Source organism: Manduca sexta, chromosome 27 (assembly GCF_014839805.1).
Source record: "Manduca sexta isolate Smith_Timp_Sample1 chromosome 27, JHU_Msex_v1.0, whole genome shotgun sequence".
Taxonomy (NCBI): Eukaryota; Metazoa; Arthropoda; class Insecta; order Lepidoptera; family Sphingidae; genus Manduca; species Manduca sexta.
Window position 1 is genome coordinate 19,485,015 of NC_051141.1, and position 26,340 is coordinate 19,511,354.

The 26,340-nt window shown below is 35.4% G+C and overlaps 1 protein-coding gene across 1 annotated transcript in view; it reads left to right on the forward strand.

The window, feature by feature from the left end:
• Positions 1-26,340, forward strand: part of LOC115441432 — a 180,028-nt gene that overhangs the window by 13,339 nt on the left and 140,349 nt on the right. Inside the window, exon 2 of the mRNA XM_037443744.1 lies at positions 12,977-13,021. Coding sequence (XP_037299641.1) covers positions 12,977-13,021 — 45 coding nt within the window. The remainder of the gene's footprint in view (positions 1-12,976; positions 13,022-26,340) is intronic.

Consider the following 26,340-nt stretch of genomic DNA (forward strand, 5'->3'; position numbering starts at 1 on the left):
TAATATGTCATTATCCCGCAACGAAATTAATCAAATAGAAAGATAGGGAGGAGTTGGAAATATTAATTGTCCACTTCCCTCCAGAGTAATGCGGGTGACAAAATCATGATGTACTACGCCCGGTAGCGACCAGTGTACAGAAACCCGTCATAGTGGCCCATGTAAATGTGTCGCGTTCCAGGATCACTGTGTATATCCGGTTCAGGCCGGCATAATTATATCGACTGCTGAGGAGTAATTATCTCTCGTCAGTTGTCATAATATTGGACCCTACTCAAAGTACCATTAGTTGGAGTGGAGTCACTTTGCAGCGCTCTTAAAAAAACAAATCTAACCGCTCAAATGACCCTTCAATTTACCTGGTATGCTTTACATTTGGCTTTTTCAGTTGTAAATGTCTCTTTAATTAAGAATGAAAAATGCCTTTTGTAGTTCGTTATTTTGTTCCTTGCTAAAGGAAAGTGGAAAAATATATTTCCAAGTCCTTTCTATGTTTTATTTGATTTATTTCGTTGCGGTTAAGAGTAATTAGTGCTCTCAGAGACTCGGCGAGCTTCACCACTCGGTGTCGTAAAATGCGTGGCACTGATCCTGGCTTACAGTTGTAGTGATGGACATGACAACATAGTAGGTACTTATAATGCTTATTTGCTAGCGTTCGTCGCTACCGGGTAAAAATACCACAAAAAGGCGTGGCTCTATGCACAATGAGCTCTTGTGAAATGCTTCATATTGAGAAATGCGTTTCGGACGAGACATCCACCAACTATACTTACTTGTACCAAATATTGTCAACAAATCTAACAGCCCAAATAATCCCCTTTCTATTTTATCCGCTGTGCTTTCCATCTGGGTTTTTGTACCAATTTAGGTAGGTACCATTTTATTTTAGTTTCAACGTCATCTAGCGGTTGCCCGTTTAGGTATGTTTCGGCAAGGAGGTTTCACGTAATTCGAGCCATTTGTACTACAAATTGTAATGGTAATTTCAGAATTGCGGACGTTTGAAGTAAGAAGGGGTCGCTAGTTGTTGTGCTGACAGTTATCATTCTTTATATGCCTCATTTTATTTTACAGTTTATATAACCATTGTGTTTTATGTTGGAAATAGGACTCTAAATGTCAGCTTGGCAGTCGTATCGCGTACGTACTACGCCACCAAGGTAGTCAATATTAGATTTCGGTCTACAATTATTAATATATCGCATTGAAGCTGGTTTTGTCACCCTTTTTGCATTCTAGAGGATTCTCACATTTTTTCTCTTATGTATATTATTATGCTCATGATACTTTACAAGATCGTTTAACGTTGGTTTTCCAATACATAAAATCCTGTATACAAAATCCATTTCAATACTATATAATTAAGTTTATGCGGTATTGCTATTATTTGTTATCAGGCGCTTAACGTCAGCCAGAAAGGAAACCATTAATTCGGTTAAAATTGTCGGTTTTCCTGAAACTTTCGTTTCGATTAACACTTTTATCTGTTAATTCATTTATACCAGGAAGGTTGATATATTCAAAATTACTGATTAAATAAAAATAATATACTTAAGTAAAATATTTGGAACTAAAATCGAGAATATAAATCGGTCATGTTATCACTCGATTGTAAACCGAATAACCTATGCCGCAGATTTTGTCCTAACCTGCAAATAACCCCAGGTTAACCGCTAATTAAGGTAACCTTTCGTACACAGATACATATATAATATCGCTCTCTATACCATAGGGTCAGACAGAGTCTAGGGATTGCCACTCGATTCTGGCATACTTCTCTCGCTTCCTTCACCTTCATCATTCTCTTCATGCATACCCGCCTTAACCTTTCGATCCCTGGTATATATTAATATGCTTACCATAAATTAAAGTATTAAGTATATTGCCACTTTTCTTACACTGCCTATGCATAAAATCTCTTTCTTATAATTTAGTTTAGACGGCATTGCTATTATTTATTAACAGGCGCTTAGCAATCTGCTAGATATTACTTAGTTTCTCTACTTTAACAGGGACCAAATAATTCCCTAACAGAGAATACTTTGAAACCGTTCCTGTGACAATCATTTTCAAATCTCCCAGCTAATGAAATTCTAAGATTATATTTTTATGAATCAATGATCAAATCGGTCCAGGGTTGCCTCTCATATATTTAGCTTTGAGTCTCAACATACATTTAGATAATTTTGCTAGTGGTAGGATGTATTTTATATCCGCCCGGATAGCTACCACCGTACACAAGGTGTTAAAATCCGTCATAGTGTCCCACGTAAGTGCGTCGCGTTACGGGATAAGCCTGAGTACATTCGGTTCCAACAGGCCTTTTAACTACCAATATGTTAACAAAAAGTCAGTATTAATAATATAAATAACTACGATGAAACCCGTAAAAAAAAAAAAATTTCAATGTCCAACATTCGCGTAAACATAAGAATCATTATACCAGAATATTCTATATTAAATAGTCTACCTAATAGTATTGGACGAAATTTAAAACTTACTTTAGGATATGCATGGAATCAACAAATTTTATTTTATTTTTGTATACCATATTAATGACGCAATATACTTATAAAATCGCCTTTAAAATTAGTTAGCCCTAATAATTTTGGAGGCGTAAACTGGTAACATTCCCATTAGAATATTCTCGAAGACCACTAGTGAATGCGGCAACCCTGTCTTTACACGAGTTATATAATTACTTCAAAGCGGCAGCCCAAGGCTACGGCCCTGCAGCGAGCAGAGCTACCCTTCACATCGCCCTTGTGGTTTGATATTAAATTTTTCCTGCGCGCGGTCGATATTTCCCTGTTTTTAGAGGTCAAAATCAAAGCTACGACTCGGCTGAATAAAGTTAGCCCGAGATTGCATTTTCTGGAGTTACGTATTCCAAAATTCAGAACAATTTATTGATAATAATGTTTAGTAGTAATCCTTTGAATTTTTATTCTCATAAAAAGCTTTTAAACGCAACTACGGTCAGAATAGCCAAATATTATTGGTAAAATCAAATACAACGAGTGTTAGATTCAAACAGGAAGATGCAGCTTGCATCAGTATTTTGAATGTATTTGATTTACCAATTTAAACCTTAATCACTATCTGTTTAGGATATGAATTTTATGTAAAATTAATTTTTGTTAAGAACACAAAAGTGGAAAAGTGATTTAAGTTTGGAATTTGTTCAACTAATTATGTGGCCGACTGTAAATAATCACTTAACTTTCAAATTTAAAAATCGAATTCGCTTAATTAGTACAGTTAGTCACAAAAGTAGGTGTACAAATTAAAAAATTCAATTTGCCTATAACCTTTTGCGTCCTCATCAACAAACGTTTTTCTTTCGTAAAATAAACTTCAAACGGTCGATTTTATTTCAAATAAAAAAAAAACACGATTGACATTACTACATCGCGTGAAATTTTAAAATCGTTCAGCTATTTTTGTTGATGACAGTACATTCGCTTAATTAATTCAATCAGTGAAAATATGAGTAAATTGGCTGTATTCGAGTATAAGTACTTATAAGCGTGAAATAATCAACTTTCAACGAGGAATTTAATTAAAACCTGGAAATAGCTTATCATATTTGATAAGATTAAATTCACATTACTTTTTTATTGAGGGCTTGTTCAGTGCCGGCATTTTTAATCTTGATAGATAGCGATTGCGAAGACAATGAATCATCCGGATTTAGGATTTAGTTTTTATCGGCGTCATTTCGTTTTAGCAATAGCCTTGTGGGAATGGAATGGATTGGCGTGATGAATGTACGCAGGTTCAAAACCCAACATACTCACTCTTATAATGCTATGTGCGTGTACTTTGTGAATTATTGGATATAACTTTGTTATTACTGTGAGAGTCTGCATACCTGAGAAATTTTATAAATCAAGTGAGGGTGTGTGAAGTCTGCCAATCTGCACCAGGCCAGCTTGGTGGACTAAGGTCTAATCCCTCTCAGTAGTAGAGCAGGCCCGTGCTCAGCGATAGGACAGTAATAATACATGGCTAATATTATTATTGTTTTTGGATCTAAGTTATCAGGTCAGATGAAGTGGTATTGGGTTTTCCGATCTGTATCAGCTTGGAGTCTGAAATTTGTACCCAATATGGTAGTCGTAACCCCATCATATAATGGGAAAAATACACAAGCAAAAAGTTTTTGCACTAGTTTCGAGTCTGCCTACCCCTTGGGGTTTAAAAGATCTGGGTGAAGGAGTATTATAGTAACGTTTAAGCAATATGAATAAATATTACTCTTCAACAATTAATCGAACAAAACAAACAATTAACAAAGTAATCGAACTATACCTACGTTTCGTATAAATATATATACCTATATATACCTTAATAATAATATCAACCCTGTATTATATACTTGCCCACTGCTGAGCACGGGCCTCCTCTACTACTGAGAGGGATTAGGCCTTAGTCCACCACGCTGGCCTAGTACGGATTGGTAGACTTCACACACCTTCGAAATTCCTATAGAGAACTTTTCAGATGTGCAGGTTTCCTCACGATGTTTTCCTTCACCGTTAAATCGAACGATAAATTCACAAAGAATACACACATGATTTTAGAAAAGTCAGAGGTGTGCGCCCTTGGGATTTAAACCTGCGGATTCGTCTTGGCAGTCCGTTCCACACCCAACTAGGCTATCGCCAGTTTTTAATATATACCTTACCTATAATTAAACCTAAAATACTCTAAAAATTAAGGTACTAGACGCAAAACATACAGTTTTAATCATAAGGCAAAATATTTCTAAATAGATTCTCCGAATTCAATCTAAATTAACACCAGATTTACCACGGTCATTTGAGCGCTGGATAAACATAGATCAAAGTTCAGCGAAGGCCTTCGCGTCAGTTTTAATAAATCGATACACAACAATACACTTAAAAGATCTATAAATAAGTTATAACGTCGAAGCCGTCAGCATATCACGGTAGGGACAGAGTTTTATTGAAAGACAGGCTACATTCGACTTTTGCTCGCTTAAAATATAGAAACAAAACGTTGCGCATACCTTAGGGGTAAAACATAATAATAATAATTATTTAAAAATAGACAAATGTTAAATGTTACACAACTCGGTGTACAAATGTTACAGAGTAGTTCATTGCATTACATTTGTAACAATAAGAAAATGATCTGCCGATACATATGTTAGGAGAGTTGATAGAGGTGCCCAGTTTGATACCCTGGTCGAGTAATTTATGTAATTATTTAAAAGACACAGCTAGCGGCTTGAAATTGGACTTATACTGTCATAATATTTGATCATATGTCGTAATAGTACCGTGGAAGTTTGGATGAATTTCGCCTTTACCAAAAGAGAAATAAGATCTGAAACCAGATCCAAAGATACATTTGGCACACTTTATACAAGTTAACATATTTACGACTCTGTGAAACTTATGTTATGATTGAAAATCAAGTGGCATTGGACTTAAATAACGTCGACATATTTTCGGTCGGCCGTGATTTATATGACGAGATGGTTATGCGGTCACGGCCAGGTATTCTCACTGCAACTGATGGTAAGTGGAGTGGGAATCGGAGGGCGACTGACGGGAAATAATAATATCAGCCCTGTATTATATACTTGCCTACTGCTGAGCACGGGGCTCCTCTACTACTAAGAGGGATTAGGCCTTAGTCCACTACGCTGGCCTAGTGCGGGTTGGTAGACTTCACACACCTTCGAAATTCCTATAGAGAATTCTCAGATGTGCGGGTTTCCTCACGATGTTTTCCTTCACCGTTAAGGCGAACGATAAATTCACAAAGAATACACACATGATTTTCGAAAAGTCAGAGGTGTGTGCCCTTGGGATTTCAACTTGCGGACATTCGTCTTGGCAGTCCGTTCCACGCCCAACTAGGCTATCGCCGCCGGGAAATGATTATCCCTTAATCGCTACAATTGTGTCGGCATTTTTTTCGGAGAAAGTCCCTTATTACTACCGCCTAGCCTTCTTGGGGGGGCGACTGAGCGGTTATGTTGGGGTAACTGTTGCCTTACAGCTCGACAAAGAGCTATCGGGAGGGAGGGGGCTTGAAGCCCCCGAGCCCCGAAGGACGCTCTCGGTGTCACGGCAGCACGAGGCCTACTGCACACTGCCGTCCATCCCGGGGCTCATCTGAAGATGTGCAAAGGTCACAGAGAAACGCCCTAAAAAGTGCACGCACTCAGACCGGATAGCTCCCTGCTGCCCGCCGACGACCCCCATCGTGGCCCCTATTAGTCGCTTTTTACGACAGGCAGGGGATACCGGGGTAGAATTCTTTTAACACCCTCATTCCACAGAGCGGACAATTGTGTCGGATTGAATGTACAGTCTGATCTCGGTATACGATACACTTACTTAGAAAGTGGGTTTTATACTTTATGTACGATCAAGTCGGACACACATATACTACAACCAGCACTTCTTATTCACTTGGAGCTGATTCTTCAATCAAAGTTATTCGTAAGATGCAAGGAAAACCAATTAATTTACATTCAATTAATAAATACTGTTCAATTGTTTATATATTTATTTAAGACTTTTTAATTTGGATGATTTATTATTACAGAATGAATAAACACTAAATGGACGAAGGTCATTAAATAATCTGGTAGAGATTTACTTATGCGTGTGCGCTATTCTCGCAGCTGCCATGTATTCAATTGCACATTAAGCAAAATTCAAAAGCGCATCCTGTGGAATTCACCCCTAAGTAGGTCAAGTTGATTGTGGGATTTTCGTATGTGAAGGGTGCCCACTGATTTAAATATTCATGCTACCAACTTAAGAGGGGGGCAATCAAATCCAATTTGGCTAGGGTTCCTGTGGACTCTATTATTTCCAACAAAAAACCTCTATATAATCAAACAATATAACCCCCGGTGTATTGACAGATATGTCGATCCCTTTGTATCTTTGTTAAACGATTATTCGAAAAATCAGTCTCATATAATTGAGTGTTGAGACAAGCTAGTCATTCATCTAATTGTTAAGGAGTCGGGCGCATATAAATGGTAACAACACCACCCATACTTTGAATTATAATTGCTCTAGTATATCATCATCATCATCAGCCGCAGAATGTCCACTGCTGAACATGGGCTTCCCTTAAAGATTTCCAGATCGCTCTATAGGAAGCGGTCCGCATCCAGCGACCTCCTGCTACTTTTATGAGGTCATCTGTCCACCTCACGGGTGGACGTCCGACGCTGTGCTTGCTAGTTTAGAGCCTCCACTTCAGAACCTTGTCCCATCGGCCTCTAGTATATATAACACTTTGACTGCCTCGGTGGCGTAGTTGTAAGTGTACACGGTACAAGTACGACTGCCGCGCTGAGGTCCTGGGTTCGAATCCCGGGTCGGGTCAAAATAATTGTGACTGGGTTTTTCCATCTTAAAAATTACTCAGTCGCAGCTCGGAGTCAGGAAGTTGGCGGTGTGATACCCCCGTGCCTCGGAAAGCACGTAAAGCCGTTGGTCCTACGCCTGATCTCTCTCCGGTCATGTCGGATTGCCGTCTCACCAAACTATGAGAGTGAAGGAACAGAGAGTGCACCTGTGTATTGCGCACACACTTGTGCACTATAATATCTCTTGCGTACCTGGCTGATCTCCGTTGAGATTGGTCGCCGTGGCCGAAATTCGGCTAGGAGGGAATCATTCATTCATTCACATATAATAAACTAACCACCGAGGGGAAGACAGAATGGTCGTGCTACATATCAAAGAGGGAAACTACGCTCCGTTCTGATACCTTATCAGAAGCTTACCTTACCATACCTTATCAGAACTTTACTGTATAAAATTGTTAAAAAACAAAATACCGTCGAGCGTGGAGGCCTCAGTTACACCAGATAGAAAGGGGACGTCCAAAATATAAATAATGTAATAATATCAGCCCTTTATTATATACTTGCCCACTGCTTAGCACGGGCCTTCTCTACTACTAAGAGGGATTAGGCCTTAGTCCACCATGCTGGCCTAGTGCGGATTGGTAGACTTCACACACCTTCGAAATTCCTATAGAGAACTTCTCAGTTGTGCAGGTTTGCTGACGATATTTTCCTTCACCGTTAAAGCGAACGATAAATTCACAAAGAATACACACATGATTTTAGAAAAGTCAGAGGTGTGTGCCCTTGTGATTTGAACCTGTGGACATTCGTCTTGGCAATCCGTTCCACACCCAACTAGGCTATCGCCGCTATTCACGTCGGACGTCCAAAAATGGATTTTAATTGACACACACAGCATCACGCATTTATCCCCAAAGAGGTATGCAGAGGCGCAACCAAGGCACCCACTTTTCATCAAGTATTTTCTTTCCTATAATGTGATAGGGGCGAGCCTATCTCCATATCAGGCACAAATTCTAGACTCCGGGCTGATACTGAGCATAAAAACCCAAAATATTTGGATTTTTAATTGACAATAATTTTTACCAAGATAATTTATATGTATTTGGATAGAACTAGTATTAATTGATCAATCTAAAAAAGACTAAGACATTAGATGTTGGCCTTATATAGATTTATTGTTAAGAGGGATCACACTGCTTTATATGTCACAAAATGTTTCGCTCGTTGGACTAAAATAAAACCTTAAAACATTTCGTTAGTTTATACGGCAAATTTAATATTCTTATTTTTTCACTAAAACTGGCGCGTCACACGCTCACGTCGACGTGAACTATTCCGACGCCGACGTTAAAAGTTATTTCCATTTAAAAAAAGTGTATCGACACATCACGTGAATATTATGTTCGGTTGTTGTTTTCACACTCGAAGTTGAGCGAACCGTTAAAATGATTATTGCAATTTTATTCTAAGCGTCACTTCAAAAAAAGGATCAATAAGCAAAATGGTCTACATTTATTATAACATTGTATTCATCATAAGTCCGTGATGATTTTTGTGGCGACATATTTTATGTTTTATTGTTTTGAATGACGAGACGAGCTTGCAGTTCGCAGGATGGTAAGCGATACCGTCCATAAACAGTAGAAACACCATCCAAAACTTTGAATTACAAAGTTTTATATGGTATTCCACTGCGCTCGCCATCCTCAGACATGACAAGTTGAGTCTTATTATGTCTAGTATTTATACTGGCTACAATGTCCTTCCAAACGGAATACAGTGACAACAAACTGCTGCTTGGTGGTAGGAATAGACATTGCGGTGGCACCTTCCCAGACTGAACACAGCCCCACACCCAACACAATGTTCGCAGTCACTTACCCCCGGCACCAGACAATCGATTTCAATGATATTTTGTCAATTTATTTGGCTTTACTTTTAGCTTGAAAGATAGTAAATTTGAAATCGATAGGTGACGCTGGTGTGGAGATATATAATTCAAGTTAGTCGCCATAAAACACGGTCTACTCAGAAGGCGATCGTCTACCGGACCCACTAGTATCTTTAAGAATTGGATTTTTTTATGCAAACATGACGTTACTTGAATAATTAAATGTACGTGATGTAGATTCCACAGTCTTTTAAATATTAAAGGGCATTCGTGATAATTTTATAGACAGAAGACGTGTAAGATGTTGTATTTATTTAGATGAAATTGAAAGTGAATTAAATTCTGTTGTGTTCAAATTGCAACTATCAAAGCGTACAATATATAATGAAATTTTAGTATCATCGACTAGTTGACACAATAAAAATATGACTGTAGGAAAAGGTATCACTTCTATAGAGAGATATTAATATTTCCTAAAACTAGATAAAACAGGATATGTATAAATAATCATTCATTTAGGAACAACTATTTTTTAAGGAAGTTATGAAGGGACTTAGACTCGTTTCGTCATTTATATCTCAGCTGATGCTGCTGATAAGCGAAAGGACTACTTAAGGCGATACCTCAAGGTCCACCTTGAGCTACCACCTTAAAACAGTAATAAAATCAATATTGGCCGGCGCTCGTCACCCTCAGACGTCAAATTAGTCTCAAATACTCAATAACAATGGCCACTGCAATGAAAAACTAGTTTAATAATTTGAGAAAATTGGTTTTGTTATATGGAGTGATAAGTGCCAAAGAATCGACATAATTTATCGAACAACAGAATCAAAAAACCACTGTATCAATAGGTATGACGGTTCGACATTGTAGTCACACATACAAGAGGTTTTCATTAATTTTAATTTATTTAATATAATTGGTAATTATGATAAAATCAATATGAAATCGTACAGTCATCCTACATGCAATTTAAATTAAACTTGAATTATATAACTACAAAAACTGAATTCATGCTGCACGTTTGAGTAAAAGTAATGATTATGTAAATTTGTGAGACGCATTTCTATTTTATACAGTTTTTACTCACCGCAGAATCGACTTCAGGACAAGTTTGTAAAAAAACTGCAATTAGACCAATATTGCGATTACCAATATTACAACTATTGACTGTATAACAGAAAATAAAGAAGCAAAAATCGTATGGTTATTGATTACTATTCAATTGATAAACAGTGGTTATATTATGTTACCCTTGATGTGAGAATTTCGAATACTTTTATTCTAACAAACCACGAAACAAGAGAATTTTGCAATATTGGCTCTGGTTTTTTTTAATGTTCATTATCATGTTATGTTAAAAAAAACGTTAAGTATGAGAAATAAATAACAAGTTTATTCTTAAATATATAATTTTTATTAACAAATATTACAGTTTTGTTTAATGGTTAAATAATGTAATTGGAGTTGGAAGAGATAAAAAAATATAAAACATAATATGTTATACTTTAGAAAAACACCTTCTATAAACTCTTGTTTTATATATATTTTGGGGCAGTATCTTTTAAAAAACCTGCAGTAATCTGCAATCATGTGTGGTCCTACCTAACCCTTTACCTTTTCCGTCACTTGTAGAGCTTGAAAACGAAGAAAAAAGAGTGAAAACGCTCTCCCTTTTCCTCGCTACAATTTCCCAGATATTATAGTTCATATGAATTGGCGGATATACGATATTTTATCTTCTTAACAATGGCTCATTTATTGCATTGGCTTTGCCAACAATTAAGAGTTTTCGGGTCACATGATGTGTAGGAAATAAATGCACTGAAAGCGAATTTTAACTAGACAGCTAACAATAATTATTCGTATTCTAAATACTCTATTTAAAGTGTTAATGATTTAATATATAAAATACACCAAAATAAACGACAGACCAATTCAGTACTATGTGTATTCCAAAACTAGAGACTTGAAAACGCGGAAATTTGCAGAGATATCCAGCGCAACAACAAAAATATTTGTTATTGTGTGTAGTGTTACCAACTATATAGATTGAATATTTACTTGGTAACATATTTATATCATTATTTAGTAGCATAATGACTAATTATGACAATTATCATCATTTTAACTCACTTCTAGAAAAGGAAGGCAGGCGTGGCGTATAACCATCAACTTGCATGTCAAGCTATTATGAAAAAATCTTGGTGAATGACAATGACTTGCATTGTTCTACAGCGAGTGTGTTCTTAGTGTTTATTGTCGTACCTGGATTACGGGCGAATAATCTTTTATGATCCCTTTACAAAATATGTACGATAGATAATGCTAGAGCAATATGACACTTATATATGTGATAATTAAGATCATGTTTAGGACCAGACTCTATCCTAATTCATAGAACAATATCGATGGTTGAATGGCTAGACTTAATCGACATTTTTTACCATATTTTAATTAGGTTAAAAAAACAAAAAAGTGCTGATTAAAAATATGTATAAAAAATAGTGTCGCAAAAAAAATTAAGTCGATTAACCTTTCTTTCGTGTGTTTTAACCAGTGAAATTGTTATAATACTAATCAATATCGATACGAATTTACGCGCATTGATATCTAATCGGGGGTCGCGTTACTCAGATCTCGGTGTTGCCAGCACAAAACTAATAAATGGATAAACTGATACGTATTAAATTGGTTTTAATTTTATTTTGTAATATAAATATTTTGATAATAATTATTGCACAATTTAAAAAAATATACATTTCATTACAATAGTATGATTATTTTATACTTATACAATTTCAGGTAATTTTGTGACGACTTATTTCAGTAACAAAAACGATTAAATCTATATTTTATAAGTTTCTCATTTACAATGTTTTTATGAAAAATAATTCGTCAAAATATGATAAGGTAGTGGTAGAGGTATTCTGTAGAAAATGAACCTGACAGTCACTTGCTGAGCCCATATGGATATACAAGACTTCTAGATATTAACTATGAATATATTCAGTAGTATATCATTGGAAGACGAATCTGCCGATCTTATACTATGATGAGGAAAAAAGACCTTTTGCTCCATGTTCCACAATCGTCTCTATGCCACGTAGCAGAAGCTATCAAATTTGCTCGGACTACACCGAATGAGACAAAAAATCATAAACATTTAATAAATCAATTTAATTTTCCTTTCATAAAAAATATAAGTCAGATTTAGTAATGGAAATTAATATGATATTTATTTAACATTACGATTCTTATATTGACCAGATACACTGTTTACGAAATACCCTCAAACGGGAACAAAATAGCGCACATACAAGAATTACTACGTTTAAAATAAAAACTATTGTAATCCTATCAGTTTAAAAACTAAGCTATATGACACTTAGTTATACAGAACATCAGAACCATTCGCTAATTGGTATTAGTTTGTAATCCTTCACGCTAAAATCTAGGCAGCTATCACAAACGAACTTGCAGTAAACGAGCCTGTCATAAATTTCAGTGCTGCTTACAAAAGCTTGTCGAAAACACACGTCAGCTCTCAACATAATTGGCATGGAATTTTCGCTAAAGGGTGGAAATGTGATGTGATTTGTGGCAACACTTATTGGAACCATTGTAGGTAAACAGTGGTGAAGTAATAACGTGGTATGTCGTGTCGTGTGTGTCTGCGATCCATAACCTAAAAACAATAGTTGGGTTTGTTTACTAGTGGTTAGGGTGCGTTGGATATTGTTCAGGTGAGATATTTAGTAATTTTTACTTACGCTCGTGGCGAAAACACTCGAACTGATCGATTTTGGCTTATCGTTCCGTTTAATCATTATTTGCATTGTTTTGATAAACTGGTGAGAGTTTTGTTTATTTTAGATAGTTTTTTTGTCGATGGTATAAGACCGGTGCGACCTCACTTTATTCGAGGTTTTTTATTAATAAAATTTATAAACCGGTTTTTATTTTTTTCAAGAAACGAATAATAAAAAATAAATATTTGTTCATTTATAATTTTGTACTTGAAATTGTATGACTACATACCGTTAAAATATGTAGTAGTATCTTATCTTATCGATTCTTTTTAGCGTTAATTTTGATAGTAACCAAGTACTTAAAATATATTTGAAAATTTTGAGAAATCGAATATTGTGTTTTATAAATCCTTGTAACAAATTTTTTCGCGGTATTTTTAGAGAAATATTCCAGATATACATAATACAAGTATGTATATTTTCTTAGATATATATTGTAAAAAACTTTTGCTATAATCCAATCAAAAAGCATATCAAAAACAGCTTTCTTCTGATTGGTCTATTTTTGAGATACATCGAAAAAAGCTGTTTATTGAAAATAGCGGTTAGTAATGCAATGTCAAATGAGCCTCTATATAAACCTCCAAATTAAATTATATGCTCTAACATGTCTTATTTTATACAAATAATTACTTTACCACGTCCAGTTACACACTATCTCTCAATGTAAAGCGTACGTCAAAGGACTCTCGGATAGTTGTTCTTTTATTATTCACTGGTCATAGTGCTATTAACACGTAACAATATATCTGGGGCCTTATTCTCTATACTGCACGTTATTTTAACAGTGCATAACAAGCACGTAACACAACGCATCATGTTTAGGACTATAGAAATTTAGCTTACAGAATACCATTCCACGCACATTTCTCGAAGATAACATGACACGACCGCGTTACGCGGTTACAATATCATACAGAATAAGGGCCCTGAATTACGTGTTCATATGTAGAAATGATATAGAAAAATCGCGTGCACACGGATGTTCTGATAATCAAAAATCCGTCTCATACAAGAAATCACCTGGGTACGTTAAGTTAGATTAGATTTGTAAAAACAAGTTGAAAATCGCTTGTACATAAAAAACATTTTAGGTTAGGTAGTAAAATATTTTTCGGCATAATTTTTTTTTATTTATTTAAAGCCTTTAAAATGTCGCACACTATACTTTTATATATTCTCGTTCATACTTACTTTTCGTGAAAATAATTTTACGAAGAAACTCAGTTATATAACGACGTCCTTTTTTTTAGCCACCATAGATTTTTCGATGCGAAATAAACTCCATAAACTCCATAAACAATATGAAAATTAGATAAGTTTAAGAAAAAAGAAGATTGAAACTGATTTATGAACCATTTAACCTACTATGATATTCCATATTTGTTGCCAACGCATTACTTTCTAATACCCACTTTAATTTTTAACGTCTCAAACTCTCATTATTTGTTCACCGCATTAAATAGATGCCATAAAAATATACAACGCACTAAATTAGACTGCCATAATAGAGATTATTGAAGAAATGTGAAAAATGTTCTAACTCTCTCAGTTATGGATTGAGATATAACACTTGTTCACATTATGGGGGCAATTACGGTTTTATCATGAAGGTCGAAAATGCGATAATGGCTTCAGTTTAGAAATATATCATGTTTGTGGTTGTAATTTTTCCTGTGTCACACTTGCATAATAATAATAATAGCAGCCCTGTATTATATACTTGCCCACTGCTGAGCACGGGTCTCCTCTACTACTGAGAGGGATTAGGCCTTAGTCCACCACGCTGCCCTAGTGCAGATTGGTAGACTTCACACACCTTCGAAATTCCTATAGAGAACTTCTCAGATGTGCAAGTTTCCTCACGATGTTTTCCTTCACCGTTAAAGTGAACGATAAATTCACAAAGAATACACATATGATTTTTTAAAAAAGTCAGAGGTGTGTGCCCTTAGGATTTGAACCTGCGGACATTCGTCTTGGCAGTCCGTTCCACACCCAACTAGGCTATCGCCGCTTAATTAGTATGCAAACTTGCATACTACTTTTGAAATCTAGCGTGAATCACATTTTAGCCAGGGTAATTACCCTGAACTAGGCATAATATTCACGTCAATTGATGATGGTTGAGGTTTGGTGGTAGGATATATTTTATATCCGCCCGGATACCGGTCACCTAAACGGGGTTAAAACCCGCCGTAGTGGCTTACGTTAGTGTGTCGCGTTCCTTGATCGGCCTGTGTATATCTGGTTCCAACAGGCCGGCATAATTATGTCGACTGCCGACGACTAATCATCTCTCGTCAGTCTAAATTTTATTGGGCCCCACTCTACTTACCATCAAATGCAGTGGGGTCAATTTACCGTGCTCGTAAAAATAAAAAAATAAATATTCTTGCTCAGAAAACTAAATGTTATACGTATGTGTTCGTCAATATAATGAATGTTGCGTCTCACCGCTACTCGGAATAAGAGGGTTTACTTCGAAAAAATGAATGTCAAAACGTCGGTGCGACGAACTTCGTATTTAACTCTACTACCAAATTACTTTGGATCCGTCATCGTTCTGTAGCTTACCTTGGTGGTACGATGAATTCCCGTATTTTTTTTTTTTTTGAGAAAGCAGTGTTTCTTTATCCTCGCAGATGGTTTCAGAATTTATTACTATAAGTTCTTACAAATTCCATGTCTGAAATATTGCGATCAACAGATCAGATCCGTCATCGAATCAGTAACACTTCGTAGTAATAAAACGTACGATTCGTCATCCGAAACTACGGATTTCGTTTTTCGAAGTAGACTCTCTGGTTTTATCTTCGGTAAATTAATGTTTATATATTTGGAATAATTAATCTTTACACAGAAGCTATATAATTTTATTTCTAGTTCGTGTTTTTATACTTATACGCACATTAAACATATTTTTAAAATTGGTACATATTTAAAATTATGTTTTTGTATAACATTTGTTTGTAACTGGCAACCATCTTCCCTTGGAGTCGGTTTATAAAGATCCGATATCATGTTCTGCATGTTCCCATATTTGTGTTTGTCTTGGCGCCCTTGTTTTTTTTTTGATTTCCCCTCGTAAGGGTTGACTTGTAATTAAGTATAGGATTCCTGTATTTCCTCGAGAGTTAGCCAGGGGAGAGCGACGGGGATGTCGGGCCCGGCGACACTCGATAGACGGTGAAACTCCCTTTAAAAATAAACACAAACAGTAAACAGTCATGTGACCCATTAATAAAGTTGATATTTCCGTAAACATATCCGCTGTAAATAAAATTTTATTAATTTTGGGAACAGGCTACGCATAGGTAAATGATGATACTGCGATCATATAGTACATTTCATAAAGGGTATTAACAGTTGTCAAATTATTTTATTGGCTTTTCGGTATTCAATTATTTTTCCACATACAATGTATCCCAAATAATTTCGAAGCTTTGACAATACATTATGTTATAGACTGTTCATTCGTGGCATTCCTGTGTCAATTAATACGCATTTATTTTGTTCGGTGGTCACTCGTGTTCATCGGTTTCATATGTATTTATTTCGAGTTACAACCAATTTATTTCAAATTTGGCTAAATACCTTATAACGTGAAAACATAAAAAACATTGCTTTAAAGTTTAAATTTAGTATTAATAATGATTGTTTTAAGTTAATTAATGTGATTTTCAGAAATGTATCTATAAATTACACTTACTAACCCTCTTTTCTCTGAGTTAATATTGTTACTTATTAACTTTCGTTCAGTGACTGATTTATATGGAAAATTTCTGTTGTCTCATGTACATGTTTACTGTTTTAATATATTATAGCTTAAATCTAAATTATATAGAGAAATAACAAAGGAAAATACTAACATAATTTTCTATAATATATTTCCTTTCTTTCTTTCTTTCTTAAAGAAAGAAAGAAAATACGTTTATTGCGGTAACTCACACTTAACATAAATTATAAGTATTAACAGTAATTATACCTAATTATATTTATTTAAAATAAAAGGAACAAAAATAAAACAATAAGACACTAAAAGCTTAACATGTACAACAGGCATTGTGTACCATATCTATTGAGCAGATGTGACAGTTTTTAAAAAAAATGTCACAATGAAAATATTGTCGATATAGATCACAGGATCGAGAAAGTTGACATTTGACTCTTAACACTATAAACAGTTTACCGAAGGGCGTCTGGAAAGATCGTAGCCCGATCAGGAAAATTATAAGATAAAATGTTTATTTTTGTTACTTTTTCATCGCATTTTATTAATACAAAACTATTTTACGGATTTTATAGTGGTTTCTATATAATAATTTTCTCCCGAAATTTCGAAGACTTTGTAGCATTCGAGGTCATGATGACAGTCCATCCCATGGGATGGACTGTCATCACGAAGGCTGCAAAGTCTTTTATTTTAGTATCTAATATTCGTGTAAACATAAGAGATCATAACGCATTTTTCTTAATTTCCATACTTTCAAGTTTTGTATTTACTAGGCATTACGGGACTTAACATGTTTTAAAGTGCGTGGTAAGGGACATACGAGTAAACGCACCGGTAATGGACATAAAATGCCGTTTTTTTTTTAAATAATATTAGAACGGATAATACATAAAAAATCAACGTTTATCTGATTTATGCGTTATATCGATGCAAGAAGTAGATAAAGCTATGTGGGTTAATTGATGTAAGCTTTTATATGAGCGATAACAATTGATTTGGTAATGTGTATGTATAAAAATTAGATTATTTGTTATCACATAGGTGTCATAGACAACGCATATTCGTATAACATCCGTGTAATATAAAATCGTACGAGGGACCTGATAGTGGTATATCTATACTTATTTTATAGGATGCGAGAAAAAAAAAGACATTTGAAAAGTAAACACATTAATTTGTTATTTTTTTGCGGTATGAAGCAATTGTTCACAAAAACAAATTTTTACGAATTGTTTCGGAAGTTACTGTACATATTGCGTGGTATTGTTATTACGTGGACAATCGAACCGATAATGTTGTTCGTCGTCGCAGCAGCAGCTCCAGTAGTTTATCGTCAATTTCAGAAGCTCCAGAGCCAGACTTTGATTTTTTAAACAATTGCTTCATCTGTGCCAAAGCGATTCAGGATCCAAGTAATTCGCGTACAAGCCGACAACCGTGGGTTTGTGTTGTACGTAATGAGAGTACAAAAAAAAGTATTATGAACCTTATAAATACACGTTCTGATGACGTTGCAATGGACATTGCTTAACATTGAATTTCTTAACATTTTCGCTTATAACTTTTTTATTTATAGTTCTACGACAAAAGTTACTGGACCAAAGTTGTAGAGAATTTAATTTGCAACAAAAAATGTTTATACATATTTTTTGTCAGATAAATAGTTTAAGAGATACATCGTAAAAACCATTTCAACCCCTATTTTTAAGATGGCGGCCGTGGGACAAGGGTGGCGACCCCACAAACTTGGTTTTAGCTTTACACTGACCCCCCCTACACTTCAAAAAAATAAAATTGCGTCCTCTAAAAAACGCAACCCCAAATGTAACTTTTCAATGGACTAGCGTTATATTTACTGAAATTGCTAAAGAGTTGGATATCCCGGAGATTACATAATGCAACGCCACCTCAAGATTGTCATGTCTTAGAAATACTATCGAAGTAATAGTATACCAAATTTCAAATCAATCAGACTGGAAAGTAAGAAAACAGCTGAGGATCTTCAAACACCTGATCTTCCTAAATTATGGCTAAGTAATGTTTAGTCTAATAAGGATCACTCTTAATTTGGGTTTTTTCTATGAACGCGCTGTTTTATATCCACGACGTATTAAATTTCTTTCATACGAAATAACACCAGCCACACATTAAATCCCAAAACATCCCGTCCTACGGTAACCTTCTAAGCGTGTGGAAAAAAATCCAACTCCTCCTTTTCTATTTTTCATAAATTACGGCACATATTAAGAATTGGTGCTCCAGAGATTCGCCGAGCTTCACTGATGTAAAATGCGTGCCACTGATCTTGATTTAGTTGCAGTGGTGGGTGTGAAGAGGGAATATAAATCTTTATGGCTCTGCAAGCAAAAATGAGTTATAATACTCACAATTAAAATTAAATATACTTCCACACCGATTAGGTAGATTAAATGATTATCGCAGTTATGAGGTACCGAGTTATCTCTTGTATTCTTATAATATGCATGAGTTGGATATAGTCGGGGTATCGCTAGCAATGATAAATACTACGTGAGTGACAAAAAGTATTTTCCAAGAAGAGTTTATATTGAACGTGACATCACGCCTTTATCTCTGGGGTAGCCAGAGTTGTAACTTAATTTTTGTCAGTGTGTTCCGTGCCATGATGTGACAAGAAGCTATTGTCGGCAGGAATTCCTGACTTCGGGCTGATACTAAACAGACAAATCCCCCTCCCCGATTCGAACCCTGGACATCATAGCCGTGTAGCACCGATGCACTCATTTATGAATCAATATCAATTTGTGTTTTTTTATGTAGTATTACACTATTCCTAAAGATATGCTGCATGTTGATATTAACGAAGGCCGAGGTATACGCTTTTTGATGTTGACAGTGATTATATCTCTAAAGATAATTGTGTTTTAAACAACAGGTTTATCACTGATTAGAGGCAAAAAGGCCAGGTTTAATCGTATCTTTGTCTTTAGAGGTTACATTGACTTTATATACAATGTCAGCCCTGTATTATATACTGTCCCATTGCTGGGCACGGGCCTCCTCTACTACTGAGAAGGGTTAGGCCTCGGTTCACCACGCTGGCCTAGTGCGTGTTGGTAGACTCCATATACCATCGAAATTATTATGGATAACTTCTCAGGTATGCAGGTTTCCTCACGATATTTTCCTTCACCATTAAAGCAAGTGATAATTCATAAAGAATACACACATCATCTTTTAGAAAAGGCAGAAGTGCGAGCCCTTTGATTTTGAAGGAGGACAATCGTCTCGGCAATCCGTTACACTCTTAACTAGGCTGTCACCGCTTTTTTGTGTTTAGATATTGTATTTGATATTAGTATTAACTTTAGTTACATACATAACATCACGCATTTTATCCCCGTAGGGGTATGCAGAGGCGCAACTAGGGCACCCACTTTTTGCCAAGTATGTTCCGTCCCATGATGTGATAGGGGGCGAGCCTATCGCCATATCGGGCACAAATTCCAGACTCCGGGTGATACTGAGCAGGAAAATCCAAATATCACTTTGCCCGACCCGGGATTCGAACCCAGGACCTCAGAGCACTATTGTACCGGACATGCAATACAACTACGCCACCGAGGCAGTCATTAACTTTAGTTGTAAGTTATTTTCTGTCAGTACGTGGGTACTTTTTACTGATATTTAGATTTTGTAATGTTTTGTAGTTGTTTCGTTATAATATATTGTTCGTCTTTTTAAAATTAAGATAATATCACTTTATATCAATGAAGCTTTTTAATTTCATCGCAAGTTCTGTCTATATATTATATTTAATTTGAAATTCTTTCATGGCATTTCCATTGACAACAGTAACCACATGGCTTCAATTTAATTTCTAGATGGCTTCATCGTTGGCAGACATTAATATCGTCAATGTCAAAGTAGGAAAACGGCCGCGCAAATATTAGTAGGTCTGATATTGTATGGCTGTTGAGTGTTGCATAACGCAGTATAAACCAATACAAAATCGATGATATGGGTTGTTGTGGACTTATTTGTGTACACATGTAAACATGACAGTCACGTGACCCCTCCGCGCCTTTGATCCGAGTTCGACTTGTGTAAACGATTCGTCGCACGCTTCCGCGCAATGTTTAAACCGTTTTAAATGTAATGTTTTGGTAATGTATTTTTAATTTTGAATTACATCTTTGAATTTTGACGACAAAGTATTGTGAGATTCCAGGCCAAACTATTGGTATAATGATTTATGTTTACGCGAATATACATTAAAATTAAATATTTGTCGGATGTTCGGTTTTTATTATTTTAGTTTTCTTTCGTTTCGAAGACTTTGCAGCCTTCACGGTCACGAGGAGGACTTCCTAAACTTTTTTCGCATAGACCCCTTTCACGATTAGCTGGTTCCGATGGAACTTTTTTAGGTTTTGCAGGGAAAGTGCATTACTACTAACGCCCATTCATCGCGGGGTTTATGTTCGGTTCACCGTGCCTCTTAAGATCTCTATCAAAACTATCTCTCTATATTGATAAGTGAAGCAAGCCAACATTTGTACTTAACTATCAAACCAGATAAATTTCCGTGGACAACCGCTTACAAATTGTGGACTCCAATTTTTTGGCCATGCCCCCCATACCCATGTCAAGTCTCCCGTGGACCCCTTGGGCGTCGACCTGGACCGCTTGGACGTCGACCAGGACCACTTTGGGAATAAGTGATTTAATAAAAGAGATTTAATGGATAACTAGTTGGCCCGGCAGACGTTATCCCGTCTTAACTATGTTTGCACGCGCGCATTCTGTCAATCGCTGACAATTATTTCAAACAATTGACAGTTATATAAAGTTAATATTTTCGTTAAGATTTCTTAAATTTTCTAATTTTCCGCGCAATTTTTTGAATGTTTTATGAAAGCATAAGAATCTTCCCCTGACAATAACAAACACAACAACAAAAAAAGTGAAGTCGGTCCACCCGTTCACGCGTGATGCGATGACCAAAGGACATAGAGATTCATTTTTATATATGTATATGACGCTGCTCATGTCACTCTGGGACATTTGTTTACTTCCATAAACAATTACACAGACACGCTTTTAATTCCCAAAGGGGTGGGTAAGGGGTGAACCACTTTTCGCCCTATGATTTCCGCTCCATCATGCCAAACAAATTATTTTGTAGCATTAAATTGCCGGGAAGCTAATATTTATTTATGACTATCTTTTTCTATAGCGAAAAAATTTTCTGGAATAAAATGGACCTAATATTTTAAGGTACACCTCTATCTATATATAGGTCTAAACTGCATTTCAATCCATGTAGTAGTATATGCGTGATACGTATAAAAATATACGGACATACAGAAAAATATTCTAAAAACTGGTGTTTTTTTGTGTTGTTCTTTTAAAGACCAAGAGCCTGTTACAATTTTATTTTAGCTAAAGATAATAATGTGTTTTATTAATTTATATATTTTTAATATTACTTATTTTATGTTTGTATTTAGTATACGTATTTATTATTAATTTTCTTATTTACGTTTATGTTTTTTTTATTGCTTTGAATGACGAGACAGGCTTGCCGTTTGTCTCACAGTAAACAATACGACCGCCCGTAAACAGTAGATACACCATCCAACACCTTGAATTACATAGTATTGTTTGGTAGTTCACTGCGCTCGCCATCTTGAGACATATGTTAAGTATTATTATGTCCAGTAGTTACACTGGCTACAATGTCTATAATGCTAAATATCTTTAATGTAATCTTTGTATATCAATTTACCTTGATGCCCCTGCCTACCACCGTCCACCACCCTAAAGTTCACTGTGAGAGAACGCCTAAAACATTAAGTCTGCCGCCATACATTTGCATATAAAGTTCAAATAAATAAAATAAATAGTAGGAAACTAAGTCCACCAGTAGCGGCATCATCAATCATCCCAAAGTAATTGTAAATTACTGCACAATACAATCTGTCCTGCTGCGTACGTAATTATTCACAAAGCCGATTAACTACAAAATGGAGCACAATTTATGATTTCATCTTGTGGACCGCTCCCCTACTTTGTTAAACGTTGAGCCTTCAAAAACTGTATGTCTAGCGCACCCCGCTATTACACGTGTACAGTCTGATGCAACCATGTGTATATTTATCTGCAAATTTAAAAATATAAGTATAATAGTTTAGAAAATAATGAAAAATGGATTAGGTTTGATTAAAATAAAATAAAGATTAGGTCTAGTTTTGCTGCCAATTCTTAATATATTTGTTTTATTTAAGTTGTTGCTAATTGTATTTAAACAATTTAAAAATACACTGCATGTACTGCCTCGGTGGCTTAGTTGTATTACGGCAAGACTACAGCGCTGAGGTCTCGGGTTCGAACCCCGAGTCGGGCAAAGTGATATTGGGTTTTTGTACACACTATCAGCTCAGAGTGTGGCGATAGGCTAGCTCTCTATCATATTTGAATGGAACACAATCCGTACAGACGGGATACGTGTTTGTGTGTGTGTGTGAGCGCGCGCAAGTGCCTTTGTGTGTGTGTACATTTACATACATACATAACATCACGCATTTATCCCCGAAGGGGTATGCAGAGGCGCAACTAGGGCACCCACTTTTCGCCAAGTATGTTCCGTCCCATGATGTGATAGGGGGCGAGCCTATCGCCATATCGGACACAAATTCCAGACTCCGGGCTGATACTGAGCAGAAAAAACCCAAATATCACTTTGGCCGACGCGGGTTTCGAACCCAGGACCTCAGAGCGCTATTGTACCGGGCATGCAATACAACTACGCCACGGAGGCAGTCCATTTATTTTGCAAAAAAAAATATTTACATAAGTGTATGTAATTTATGTGGATTGTGCTTTTGAGGGCGACTGTACAAATACACTAATAAAATAAAGCAATATCTGTAGATCAAATAACTCCCTTGTGATTGAAATGCAGGGCCACTAGAGGTAGGGGCTTCGCGCAATCAATAAAATTAGCTTCGTGGGCGCTCTCTGATGTCCTAAACATAATATCTGCTTTTGATTACAATTTTAATAATCTTTATTAGTAAGTGTAGGTTAAAAACAAATTGTAAATCTTCTATATATATAAAAATCAATTGCTGTTCGTTAGTCTCGCTAAAACTCGAGAACGGCTGAACCGATTTGGCTAATTTTGGTTTTGAATTATTTGTGGAAGTCCAGGGATGTATTAAACGGTGACGAACATAAATAATAAATAACGGAAAATACTAAAAGCGACAATATAAGTTTTCAATACAAAATGTTCCTACCTGTCAAACATTTCATGTCTTTTCTCTTTTTAGAAATAAAGAACTGTAACATATATATAGATGTATTCAGAAATAAGTCTGTTTCATAGTTGTAATATGAGGCCCGAGAGATAGATAATGATAACATACGTATTGTATGGCAAAATTGTGTTTCACAATAAATAACAATAATAAATGTATGTAGGTGATACGAAGTTCACCGGGTCATCTAGTATATGATAATTATTTCAAATATTACAGGTAGGTCTCTTATATGTGAGAGTCCGCCTAGTTACCGTAATGTCTATTTCTGTCGCCAAACAGCAGTGTGTAGTAGTTGTGTTCCGGTTTGAAGGACGTTGTAGCTAGTGTAACTACTGGACATAATACGCCTTAACATCTGATGTCTTAGAATGGCGAGCGCAGTGGAATACCAAACAATACTTTGCAATTCATGATGTGAGATGGTGTTTCTGCTGTTTATGGGCTGTCGTATCGCTCACCATCAGGCCTAAGGCAAGCTCGTCTTTTCATTCAAAGCAATAAAAAAGGACTTTTCTTGTTTTGAACTTTATTATTAGTCGTCATTATTATGGTTCATTATGCTAAGAAAAAAGTATGCCATAATTTTCTGTCGTCCTAGCAACACTTCAAAACTAATATGGTCCCATAAAATTAAAAAGTTGACAGTCAATTTAAATTTATTGACGTAGAATAACAATTATATTGCTTATCCATTTAACTTTAAACTCGTAATAAAATAATAAAAAAAACTACTTTTATATACACCGTACTTTGTATACTTTTAAACCAAAGTTTTTAGTTAAACGGCGTTTTATAATAAGACAGGTTGGACACTTTAATACAGTTCTAATATAATTACAAATTATCCTATACTAGGTTTTACTTGCGGCTTCGCCCGCGTGAAGGAGTTTTCCGGGATAAAAATCCTATATACTTTCCCTTTATAAAAATAGCTTATTACATTCCCTTGGTCTTAAACTATCTTCATACCAATTTCGTTTTGTTATACCCACGTCTTAAACTCCATACCTTATAAAAATCCTTTCAGTAGTCAGAAAATCGATAACATACAAACAGAAAAGGGGACTTTTATATTTATAGATTAATAAATAGAGCACTGGTTGCACACCCAAAGCAAATGACAAAGGCATTGTGAATATCGTATGCGCGTTGTTAATCAACATATTGTGAGCGTTATTAGTTACATCGCCATTGCAGTCACATGCGGCTTCGTTAAACACAATTCAACGTTTTGAATTCCGACTTCACAAACTCCTATATTGGTTACATTTGCTTATCAATCGTAGAGTTCGTCTATTGTTGCACTGCCGCTAGCTGTAATAAATATGATTTACATACATTGCAAACCTAACATTGTTAAGAGAATCATACTTCATATGTAGGCGCTTTGTGTTGGTCTAGCGAAAGGTATGTTCAAATATAGTTTATATTACATATGGTTCTAGTAATTATTTTTTTGATAAAAAAAAAAAACAAAAAAAAAGTAGTATTGTTAATAATTTATATGTGTTTGTGTTTCAAATCGAAAATGCCATTCGTTTATTAATCGCGTACGAAATTAAAAAGCACTTTAATCAAATGAATATAAAAAAACATTGACAATGAAATATAAATATATAGTATCTTAGTGTCAATAAACATATCATCGCAACCATGGAACAGGTGACCTAACCTAACTCAAACCTAACTCAAAAATGAAGATTTGTAAGAAACGAATAAATACGATTTGAAAATAATGAATTAGGCGGTCTTCGAAAGTGAGAATGTTTATTACTACTCTATAATTTTGTCTTTTTCTCGCCATAGCGCTACAGAACATGCTTTAGAAGGTAGATTTTTAACAATAGCAAATATATAACTTAGACTTAGGTCACTATAGCTCTAAGTAAATATGAAAATGTGCGCTACATAAATAAACTAACGATTACATCATTTTTTTACTCAAAGAAATACAAAAGTAGTAAATCACTATGATAAAAATATGGGAAATGTTACAAACAAAAACTGAATAAATTATATTTAAATTTTATATTTTCGTCAATCACTTGAAAGGCTTACGTGACAGTAACCTACAACCGTAAACTGAATAAATGACATAGATAAATATTAAACACGAAGGTTTCTAATAAGATAAATACAGAATAATATAGATTAATTATTTGTACTTTAATATTGAAATTCCAAAAAAATAAGTAATAATAATAATATCA